At 41.3% G+C, this 12,261-nt stretch overlaps 1 protein-coding gene across 1 annotated transcript in view; it reads left to right on the top strand.

Moving 5' to 3' along the window:
* The window catches only part of LOC126482166 (putative gustatory receptor 28a), a 40,344-nt gene extending 30,237 nt beyond the window's left edge, over window positions 1–10,107 (top strand). The window contains exons 2-3 of the mRNA XM_050106144.1: window positions 2,261–2,437; window positions 9,754–10,107. Coding sequence (XP_049962101.1) covers window positions 2,261–2,437; window positions 9,754–10,107 — 531 coding nt within the window. The remainder of the gene's footprint in view (window positions 1–2,260; window positions 2,438–9,753) is intronic.
* The last annotated feature ends 2,154 nt before the right edge of the window (window positions 10,108–12,261 follow it).

The following is a 12,261-nucleotide window of genomic DNA, read 5'->3' as shown; positions in this document are numbered from 1 at the left end:
CGGAGATCCGAATTGGGGACTATTTTAACTCCGATTATTTGATCCAATAGGACGCCATCATCATTTAACCATACAGCTGCATGTCCTTGGGAAAATTTATGGCTGTAGTTTCCTCTTGCTTTCACCCGTTCGCCGTACCAGCAAAGTAAGGCCGTTTTGGTTAATGTTACTAGGCCTGATCAGTCAATCATCCAGACTCTTACCCTTGCTACTACTGAAAAGGCTGCTGCCCCTCTCCAGGAACTACACGTCTGTGTGGCCTCTCAAGAGATACCCCTCCGTTATGGTTGCGCGTACGGCACGTCTATCTATATCGCTGAGACCCCAAGCCTCCCCACCAGCGGCAAGGTCCATGGTTCATGGGAGATATTTTACATATGACACATGATTTCGGTAGAGACGGCTTACATTATTTGATATCATGTTCTGAAATGTTTTTTCTGAACATTTCAACAGCATTTTCTACCTAGCAAAGTGATGATCCTCAGTTTATCTACTATTATGACATACAAAGTGTTCCCTCAAGCGTAATTCCTGGGTAATGCCTACTGAACATAGGGTAAGGTGGAGCCAAGTGAATTATTTCAATTTGTTGGGCCTCATACAGGTAATAAATTTTTTACTACACACGTTAAACTGTAATAGTGAACAGGTTTTGTGTGATAACGGTACACTGCTTCGAGGTCTACACTTCTTCATTGTAAACAGCAAAATGTTGGCACCGTGGAACAGTTAAAAGTATGTGGAGCTGTTTGTGTCGTAAATGGGGGCAACGTGGATCATTGTAAACTGTCACACGCTTAACTACAATACGGTAGTTTAGGTTTTTTAACTGCTCCAGTAGCCCTAACGTGAGTTGTCTGGAGTGGGATTGCTTATTACCAGCACCCACCTCACAAATTTCGTGGAACCACACCTTGCACTTATCACACCTGATCGATTCCCCTTCCTTGATGGCTCTGAGCACTATGGGACTCAACTGCTGAGGTCATTAGTCCCCTAGAACGTAGAACTACTTAAACCTAACTAACCTAAGGACATCACAAACATCCATGCCTGAGGCAGGATTCGAACCTGCGACCGTAGCGGTCTTGCGGTTCCAGACTGTAGCACCTTTAACCGCACGGCCACTTCGGCCGGCCCCTTTCCTTGATAGATCTAGGATCATAACGTTTGATGTTTCAGAATGCATGATGTTCGTTTTCTTCCTCCGTTTTCGTGTGCTGATGAAGATGGGTTTTCATCTGAATTCGAAGGTTTCCCTTGAAAATCCCACGATTCCTGCAGTCACTGTTCTCCTTTCATCAGTAGTTTTCATAATGCAATTTTCTCTTCCCTCTTGCTAGATTGAGTTGAAATGGTGAAATCAAATAACATGCTGAATTATTCTGTCTCCTCCCACGCGGTGTTTCGGTGTTTTTTGTTGGGATTGGCCAAACAAGAGAAGATGATGCTGCTGAGCTCCGACTTCCGTATTACCTGCAGGATTAGAAATATTTGGAGAGCGTGGGTTTACTTCTGATCCTGTGACAGCAGAAGAGAATTGGTCACTTAGGAATGTGCGTGAAGAAAGGAATCTGTGTGACGGTTATTTGTTTGGAATGACGGGAAAATTCTCATGCACTCAAATCCCTTCACAGCATTTCCTACAATAGCTCCATGTCTACGAGCGATGTCGAAAATTTTGCTAAGACATACTTTTGCAGTGATGTTTGAGACATTATTCTTTGTAATTAGTCTACATGGATACTTTAATAAAGAAGAAATACATATTATATTCCGATTCAAAAAAAACCTACGAAAACTGATTCACATAGCCCCATTCCATTATAATTTTTTAAATGTAAGCAGTTGTTCAAATTTATACTAGATGTCACTAGTTGTTCTGTTGACAAACGTGGTTGATCCTACATAAGGAGAAGCGAGAAGAGTTATAACTAGCATTTATGTATTACAGACTGCTTTAATATTATATGGCGAATTTTTATAAGGAATACTGTCTTTCTGGTACCTCCTTTTAGATTATTTCTGTCTAGATTAAATATAATGGGAAAAGCCTTCTTCCCACTTGTATATGGCTTGTCTAGCAACGGTTCTGTAATACAGTGGCGTCCGAGTTAAGCAAACGGGCTGTGTAGTAGAATATTTTCTTATTTCTGTCAGCATTTCCCAATGATTCAAACGCCCACCCTGGGAGTGATACGGTATGGTGAGGTTATAATGAATCTGGTGTTAAGAATATAAATGCCTCTGCCCGCAGAACGTTGACGACTCTGGAGAGGTTCATCTGCTGCGCCAAGTGCACGGTCAGCTGTTCGACACAGCAGGACTCGTTAACGAAGCGTTCGGCCTGCCAGTACTGAGTGCTGTCGCCGCCCACTTCATCCACTGCGTATCGCTGCTCAACCTAATACTAGCGCTCAAGCTACAATACCAGGTGAGATGCGTTAAGCAGCTAAGCGCTGTTATAGTTTCACACGACCTATAGAGGCACTTAAAATTTGTTACATATTTCATTTACCTTATACCTGACATATTAAAACTGTGTTGTGGATAGAGACTCCAACTCGCAGCATATACTTTTCGTTGACAATTACTCTGCCGACTGAGCTACCCAAACACAGTCAGGAACGCCCCTCTCCCCCCCCCCCCCCTTTACTCCCCATACCACCTTTACTTACTGAAATACATCATACGCCTCGTCTGGTACACAATTTTATTTTGCCAGGAAGTTTCGTATAAGCGCACACTCCGCAGCGAAGTGAATACACTAGTGGCCATTAAAATTGCTACACCACGAAGATGACGTGCTACAGACGCGAAATTTAACAGACAGGAAGAAGATGCTGTGATATGCTAATAATTAGCTTTTCAGAGCATTCATACAAGGTTGGCGCCGGTGGCGACACCTACAACGTGCTGATATGAGGAAAGTTTCCAACCGATTTCTCACACACAAGCAGCAGTTAACCGGCGTTGCCTGGTGAAACGTTATTTTGATGCCTCGAGTAGGGAATACAAATACGTACCATCTCGTTTCCGACTTTGATAAAGGTCGGATTGTAGCCTATAACGATTGCGGTTTATCGTATCGCAACATTGCTGCTCGCATTGGTCGAGATACAATGGCTTTTAGCAGAATATGGAATCGGTGGGTTCAGGAGGGTAATATGGAACGCCGTGCTCGATCCCAACGGCCTCGTATTACTAGCAGTCGAGATGACAGGCATCTTATCCGTATGGCTGTAACGGATCGTGCAGCCACGTCTCGATCCCTGAGTCAACAGATGGGGACGTTTGCAAGACAACAACCATTTGCACGAACAGTTCGACGACGTTAGCAGCAGCGTGAACTATCAGCTCGGAGATCATGGCTGAGGTTACCCGTGACGCTGCATCACAGACAGGAGCGCCTGCGATGGTATACTCAACGACGAACATGGGTGCACGAGTGGCAAAACGTCATTTTTTCGGATGAATCCAGGTTCTGTTTACAGCATCATGATGGTCGCATCCGTGTTTGGCGACATCGCGGTGAACGCACATTGGAAGCGTGTATTCGTCGTTTCACCCAGCGTTATGGTATGGGGTGCCATTGGTTACACGTGTCGGTCACCTCTTGTTCGCATTGACGGCACTTTGATCGGTGGACGTTACATTTCAGATGTGTTACGACACGTGGCTCTACCATTCATTCGATCCCTGCGAAACCCTACATTAGAACAGGATAATGCACGACCGCATGTTGCAGGTCCTGTACGGGCCTTTCTGGATGCAGGAAATGTTCGACTGCTGCCCTGGCCAGCACATTCTCTAGATCTCTCACCAATTGAAAACGTCTGGTCAATGGTGGCCGAACAACTGGATCGTCACCATACGCCAGTCACTACTCTTGATGAACTGTGGTATCGTGTTGAAGCTGTATGGGCAGCTTTACCTGTACACGCCATCCAAGCTCCCTTTGACTCAATGCCCAGGCGTATCAAGGCCATTATTACGGCCAGAGGTGGTTGTTCTGGGTACTGATTTCTCAGGAACTATGCACCCAAATTACGAGAAAATGTAATCACATCTCAGTTCTAGTATAATATATTTGTCCAGTGAATACCCGTTTATCAACTGCATTTCTTCTTGGTGTAGCAATTTTAATGGCAAGTAGTGTAATTTTTACATAGGATATTAAGGATTGAAGGAATGCTTTCGAACTAAGATTATGATGAAACATACATCTTCAAGGATAAAACAGAAGGTGTAGATGAGGTTACTCTAATAGCTGTACTCACTGACGTCGAAAGGTTGCTGGAACGCTGAGGACTATTCTGCCGACCGACCACCGTATGCAAAGCGGATGTTTCTTGTTGCGGTAAACTTCTATTAGAGAGATTCTATATTAACGCCTTTTTCAGTTTGACTGTTATTGATTTCTCATTTTTAACTCCAACTGATTGATTGATATACCAGTATATCATTATCTGAACAGGCGATACCTGAGGTTGCTGTTGTGCACTGTAATGATCCAGCATATGCAAAAGTGATTGCAATAAATACAATTACAGGGAATAGTTGTCTATTGTAAGTCATAGGTCCGCTCCCTACCTCAGTGGAATATTTTAGATACATTGATGGCAGCTATTCTTCTGATGTCCAAACCCTTGGTGAGTAATATCACGTTTCATTACAGGTCGAGTTCAAACTGCGTTATGCACAGTAAGTGGAATCGTACACACAGTGCTAACATAGCATTCACTTATTATGAACCAGAGGCTTCATTTGCTCGAAAACCAATGATGCGCCAAGTTCTTTGCTGGTAGCTATTCGACACAGAAGGCCAGAGGATTAGAGAGAGGCCAGCCTCATCCATTACAATCAGTCTTCTGACTGGTTTAATGCGTGCCGCCATGAATTCCTCTCCTGTGCCAATATCTTCATTTCAGAGTAGGGTTGGAGCCTACACCCTCAATTATCTGTTGAATATATTCCAATCTCTATCTTCCTCTACAGTTTGTCCTATGATCCTGTCCCTTCTCCTTGTCAGTGTTTCCCACATATTCCTTTCGCCCCTGATTCTGTGCTGAACCTCCTCATTCCTTACCTTATCGGTCATTCTAATTTTCAACATTCGTCTGTAGTACCACATCTCAAATGCTTCGCTTCGCTCCTGCTCCTTTTTCCCCACAGTCCATGTTCCACTACCATACAATTGTGTTCTCCAAACGCATATTCTCAGAAATTTCTTCCCCAAATGAAGGCCTGTATTTGATACTAGTACACTTCTCTTGGCCAGGAATGCCCTTTTTGCCAGTTCTAGACTGCGTTTTATGTGCTCCTTGCTCCGTCCGTCATTGGTTATTTTTTTACTGCTTAGGCAGCAGAATTCCTTAACTTCATCTACTTCGTGGTCATCAAGCTCGATGTTAAGTTTCTCGCGGTTCCCTTTACTGCTACATTACTTTCGTCTTTCTTCAATTTACTCTCAGTCCATATCCTGTACTCATAACCCTGCCCCTTCCATTCAGCAGAACAAGAAATTCCTCTTCACTTTTGCTCAGGATAGCAATGTCATCAGTGAATTGTGTCATTGGTACCTTAACCGCTTGAATTTTAATTCCGCTCTTGAAACTTCCTTTTATTTCTATCATTGCTTCTTCGATGAACTGATTGAACATTAGGAGGGAAAGATTACACTTTTTAACCCGAGCACATCGTTCTTAGTTGTCCACTCTTATTACTCCCTCTTGGCTCTTGTACTTATTGTATATGACCCGTCTCTCCCTATAGCTTACTCCGATTTTTCTCAGAAATTGGAACAACTTGCACCTTTTTACATTGCTGAATGCTTTTCCCTGGTCAATAAATCCTATGACAGTGTCTTGATTTTTCCTTAATCTTGCCTCCATTGTCAACCGAAACGACGTAATTACCTCTCTTGTGTCTTTATCTTTCATAAAGACAAACTGATTATCATCTAACACGTCCTCAATTTTCTTTTCCGTTCTTCTGTATATTATTCTTGTAGGCAACTTGGATGCAAGAGCTGTTAAGCTGATTGTGCGACATTTCTCGCAATTATCAGCTCTTGCAGTCTTCGTAATTGTGTGGATGATATTTTTCTGAAAGTTATAAGTTATGACGCCAGACTCATACACTCTACACACAAACATGAATAGTCGTTTAATTGTCACTCGCCCCAATGATTTTTGAAATTCTGATGCAATGTTATCTATCCGTTCTCCCTTATTTGTTCTTAAGCCCTCCAAATCTATCCTAAATTCTGGTTGTATTACTGGATCCCTTATCTCTTCTATACTGACACATCAGACAAATCTTCCCTCTCATGGAGGCCTTCAATATACTCTTGCGAACTATGCACTCTCTCCTGTTGCACTCTTACTGTCACCATCCCTACTTTAGTTTCACTGAAGTCTGTTTTTACTTTCCTATATGCTGAGTCAGTACGACCGACAATTATTTCTTTTGCGATTTGCTCACTTTTTCATGCAGCCATTTCGCTTTAGCTTTTACGCTTTATTTAATTTCTCAGCTACTTGTATTTCTGTTTTCCCGAATATCCCTGAACATTTTTGTACTTTCTTCTTTCATCGATCACCTAAAGTATTTCTTCTGTTACCCATGTTTTCTTTGTACGTACCTTCTTTGTACTTATGTTTCTCTTGCCAACTTCTGTGATGGCACTTTTTAGAGATTCCCATTCCTCTTCAACTGTACGGCCTACTCAGCTGCTCTTTACTGCTGTATCTACAGCCTTAGACAGCTCCAAGAGGATCTCGTCATCCGTTAGTACTTCCGTATCCCACTTTCTTGCGTACTGATTCTTCCTGACTAGTATGTTCAGCCTACTCTTCATTACTACTACATTGTGATTTGTGTCTACAACCGCTCCTGGGTACGCCTTACAATCCAGTATCTGATTTCGGAATTTCTGTCTGATCATAACGTAATCTATGTGAAGTCTTCCTGTATCACCCGGCTTTTTCCTCGTATACCTGCTCCTCTTGTGATTCTCTAACAGACTACTTGTTACTAACAGCTAAAATTTATACAGAACTCAGCCTTTCTCCTCATTCCTTGTGCCAAGCTTGTTACTCCTGTATCCCTTTCATCTACTTCTTCCCCTCCAACTGCATTTGGTTTCTTCATGACTTACAGATTTACGTACTGTGTTACCCTTTCAATATCGTCATATACTTTTTCTATCTCTTCATCTTGAGCTTGCGACGTAGCGTGTATACATGTTGGTTTACTGTGGATTCTGATAGGGTCACGGAAGAGATTCAGATACGAATCTCCACCCAAGCTATTACCAGGCCTTTGATGCGAATCCAGTGTGGTAAACAATGCGCTACCTAATTCGGTTACTTTTATTTTTGACATGTTGAGTTTTACTCATCATACAGAGAAAATTAAGACATTAATATTTTCTGTCCTCTTCGATTTCTGTTACCAGCAACAGTTGTCCCATACTCCTGCTTCCTGATTACAGTCACTACTTCTGAGTTATCTGCTGTAGTCACGTTACCCCACTGCTTCCCTGCGCCTCCCCTTCAACCGTTTTACGCGCGACGTCTGTTTGTCAGGTGTCAGTAGGCTGGGTCTTTCCGTTTTCATGTTTAATGGGTCGTTTCAGATTTTTTATCTGTAGGGAAATTAATGTAGCCAGTGAACTTCAGCATACAGAACTACCGTTTTTGTATTGCTACATTTTAAAACAATTCGGAGGGTCCAATACTAAATACAACCAAGTCCATTACTGTCAGTTTTGAGAGCTTGTGTAGATTGACGATTGTATTATACTGTGTTCACAAACTCATCATATTTGCTGTTTGGAACGGTAAAATGTAATGATTTCTAGGGCTTGGTTAACTTTTCCACTACATTTCAGGAAAATATTTCAAAACAGATTTATACTCAGTATAGTATTCATGTAATAGAATATACAGCTATATATCTTTCTATATTAAGATACAGTCATAGATTCAGTTGTACCAAAAATCGTGTCTATAAAGCCTGCAATATCATTATAGCTGTCCTAACTGCACTTAACAATTTTTCTCAATATTCTGGGCATTACATCACCGTCATCCTCATTCTGCCATGCTGCAGGGTGAACTCATATCTACTAGAATGATTTCGAGGTACTCGTGGTGACACATATGGCCATAGCGATTTCACATCGCTTTTCGTGTACATACTTAACCTTTCGGACTTAAGGAATGAATCTTGATGTACAATCTTTTGCTATAGTCTGCATAGGTCTTTCTTGTCCTTTCTCTTCCAGATTAATGTTTCGAGAGGAAGAATAGAGATCATTGAGATTTTCTTTGAATTTAATCGAACTGGGAAAGTCGTTTTCAAGTTTCAGGTCATTGTATATTCTTTCAGTCGACCAACCGGCATAGCATATCCGCTTCGATACTAACTACGGAGATTTCCGAAATTTTGGTGCTTAGATTCTTATTATAACGTGAAAATAATTATAAATTTATGCCTATTCTTCTATGTTGATTTCATCACTGCCATTCGATCTCCAGTTAATGTGAATATACTGCTTTTTTTACTTTCTTCTTCCATTATACCGCAGGCAGCATTGCTGCGGAAGAATGAACGATTTGACTTTAAGAACTTAAAATCAGTGGTTTATAGGACCGGATTTTGAGTTCGTTTAAATGGAATTATGCCCATTTTTATATTTTTATTTTGTCCAGTTCATAAGTCAGAAAATGTAAGATGAATCCACATTCCCGGATTCTTTTTCAAATGAGTTCTGTTGAAAAGTGCCCATTACCTTTTCTTTTTCGTCTTCTCCCACCTCACCCAACTATTAAAACTCAAATACAAGCTTCACAGTTTGTTTACAAAAGTTAAAAAAGTATTGTCTTTGTCATAAAACACGACTATTGAGGACTTGGTTCCCATTTCATTCTGAAAATTGTTGTCTGTACTTCTACGTGAAAGAGATTGGAAAGCGTTTGGAGGATGGGAACACAACTGAGTCTTATTTGACACATGGCTGCCATGTGTATCAAACTGTTCCACACGGTGATTTCCCTGGTAAGCTAAATGAAGCAAATTGATAAACACATTTGAGAAGGTGAATGTAAGACGTACACACAGCTACATTCAGTTCAGATGGGTATATAATTGCCGAGGCCTGCTGGAGAGGCAGCGCACGTTTTGTTCCGATATTCGTGTAATGGTTACGTCATAGGATTGTCTTTTCATTATTCACATTTGTAAAGTAAAGCATACAATCTATAAGATAATTCAACTATGTTGTTACATCTGCTGTGAATTTGTAAACCAGTATTATATATTGAGCATTTATATTATTTTGGCTTTATTCTTCCAAACAATAAACGCCATTTTTCTGAAATGCTTAAATGTATCTTGATTTGTTAGTAAAGATTTGCATAATTCCTGTACATGATAGCGAAACAGGAACGATACTGAAGAAATTGACTTCACAGGCCATGTCTCTGACAATTGTCCACACTGTAAAAGGCCTCGGCCTAGTACATAACCTTGGGTGATTCAAGTCTGGCAGACAATATGTCAATTAATACGCTGGAAAGTAACACAGCGTTAAGGTACAGTTGTAGGTTTTATTTAATAATAGTCAATGTTGTCTTGGGTCACAGTCATTGTGACCTCTCCTTTTGAAAAACTCATAGTTCCTAAGTCGGGCGTATGAGAGGTTAGCAGTGTCGCTCAGTGTAGTTTGTGTGTCACTGGCAGCCTATCCCCCCCAGCCAAGTGGACCTGCTGATGCTGAACCTGCTGAGCTGGGTGGTGCTGCACGTCAGCTGTGTGCTGGCCGTCACGTGGTGCTGCAGCTCCGCTGTCGCCGAGGCCCGCCAGACAGCTGTTCTGGTGCACAAGGCGCTGCTGCCGAACGCGGGCGCCGGCGCGGCTGGCGCACAGCTGCGCGACCAGCTGCAGCTGTTCTCGCAGCAGCTGCTGCACCACCGTCTCCGCTTCACCGCTGCCGGTGTCTTCACGGTTGACCTCACCATACTCCTTTCCATGGCAGGTGCCATCACCACCTACCTTGTGATTTATTTGCAGTTCAACGATACCAAAAATATATAAGGGCCTTCATACCTCTCGTAATGGAATTGATACTAGTAGTTTGATGTATAGCAGTACTCAAATTTTGTAGATGTTCATACACACGTGGACAATCAGGACTAGAAGGTGGAATCAACTTGAAAATACTAGTGTTGTTCATATGTCAAATTCTTTTCCTCAGGCAACTCTCAACAGCGTTAATGTACTGGGAAAAATGCGTGATAGACAATGTGCTGCCTCACAACACATTTATTCACTAACCTTTTCGATCATGGACCATAGTCACAGTGGAAAAATATCTATTGTAACAACCTCACGTGCTATAAGTGCTAATTAACCATAAAGGTATATGCTGTTGTTGACTTGACAAAATATGGAGATGATACTTGACACCATAAAACCAGGTTAACCAAGCAGATACCAACGTTGAAAACATGTATCAGCAGTAAGTGCACATCACCATTGCTCAAGCACAAGACCCAGTGAATAAATGTACCGTAAGACAGGACAGTTTGTATCATGCTTTTCTCCATGTTGTTCATAGAGCTGTTTACATCTACAGCATTGAATGAGACATTCTGTTACTGAGTCTGGATATAGCTCGAAGCAATGATCTGTTAACAATATCCTATGCAACGAAAACCTAGTTTGCTGGATGTTCCCTAAAACGCAAATTTTTAGATGAATCTAAAATTACCCTTTCAATAAATTACATTGTAGTCCAAACAATATCTCAACGTGTATACTGTTGTTTGCTTCTGTCCTAAATGCTGGTTTATAAATAAGGCATATAAATATTGTATAATAATGAAACACTGCCACACACATACACACACACACACACACACACACACACACACACACATACACACACACACAGACACACACACACACTGCCTTTGTGGGTTCGTTCGATATTTTGTGGTAGTGGGTTTTTCTGCGTGATATCAATTGAATATTAGTCTGCACAGCTAACAGTCTGCAAATGTGGAACAACATGAATCTGATATTGCCACCATTGCAGTGCCACATTCTGACACTTCAGAACTCAAACACAGTATGCCACTACGTGATGACAATATTAGAGTATGGTTTATTAAATATAGTGATGTCAACGTGTAGTCTACCACAGCCCAAGGTACCCTAATTTTATTAGACTTTAATTTAAGGATTTAAAATATTGCCACTGTGAGTGTTGCCTGTGCGAACCTCCACCAATAACGAAAATGAAAGTATTTATCAGTGGTGTAACACTGAGGAACAATGTCTTTGAAAGGAACAGAACTCTCCCGATGCATTGGTTCCATATGATATTATCATGATGACTGTAATATAAGTGTGCAGTGGAGCACATTGTTGAAAGTTCCATTATATTAAAGGATATTCACTGTTACAGCTGACAAATTTTACAAAATATCTGCAACATTGCTTGATTCACGCGCCATACTAGACACAGCCGCACTTCTCTCTCGACCTAGCTGTTTCCTGTTTCAACTTTCTGTAACGCATTATGGTCAGTTTTCAAATGACCTCCATTTCAATTTGAAGAACAGTGTTCTCTCTCATCCTGCATAGATGCTAACCTATAAGCTTGACTCGCAGTTTGTTATCCAGAGTTCTGTGAAACTACAATCCCATCTCTCCTACATGCAATAATGGAATTTTCAACAAGACGACATAAGTTATTGTGAAAAAAAGTAAAAAGATCTACTGCGGTCCATATGATTGTATCTTATTTTGTCGCTGCCAGTTTCAACGCTTATTTCGTGACCTTCAGGCTGTTTTGGTGCGGTACAGGTCCATACGATCCCCATGCATAACTCATCAGTTGCCAACATTCCAGGATTCACAGATAATGATGGGTTATGCATGGGGATCGTATCAACCTGTACAGCACCAAAACACCCTGAATATGACGAAATAAAGCGTTTGAAACTGGTAGCGACAAAATAAGGTAAAATCATAAGGACTACTGTAGATGTTTTTATTTTTTGTCACGATAGTAAACGGCCGTCGTCCCAGAGACCTCCTGCTAAAAGGATGGACATACAAAAGCAAGCATGTTATAGTGTACTAAAAATGTCTGAGTCAAATAAAACATGAGATATTGGCACTGGTGAGGCAAAACGTTACCACCACCTGCTTAATAGCTTGTCTGTCCGCCTTTGGAACGAA

Source organism: Schistocerca serialis, chromosome 5 (assembly GCF_023864345.2).
Source record: "Schistocerca serialis cubense isolate TAMUIC-IGC-003099 chromosome 5, iqSchSeri2.2, whole genome shotgun sequence".
Lineage (NCBI taxonomy): Eukaryota > Metazoa > Arthropoda > Insecta > Orthoptera > Acrididae > Schistocerca > Schistocerca serialis.
The sequence above is the reverse complement of the archived record's forward strand: the minus strand, read 5'-3'. Positions and strand labels throughout refer to the sequence as shown.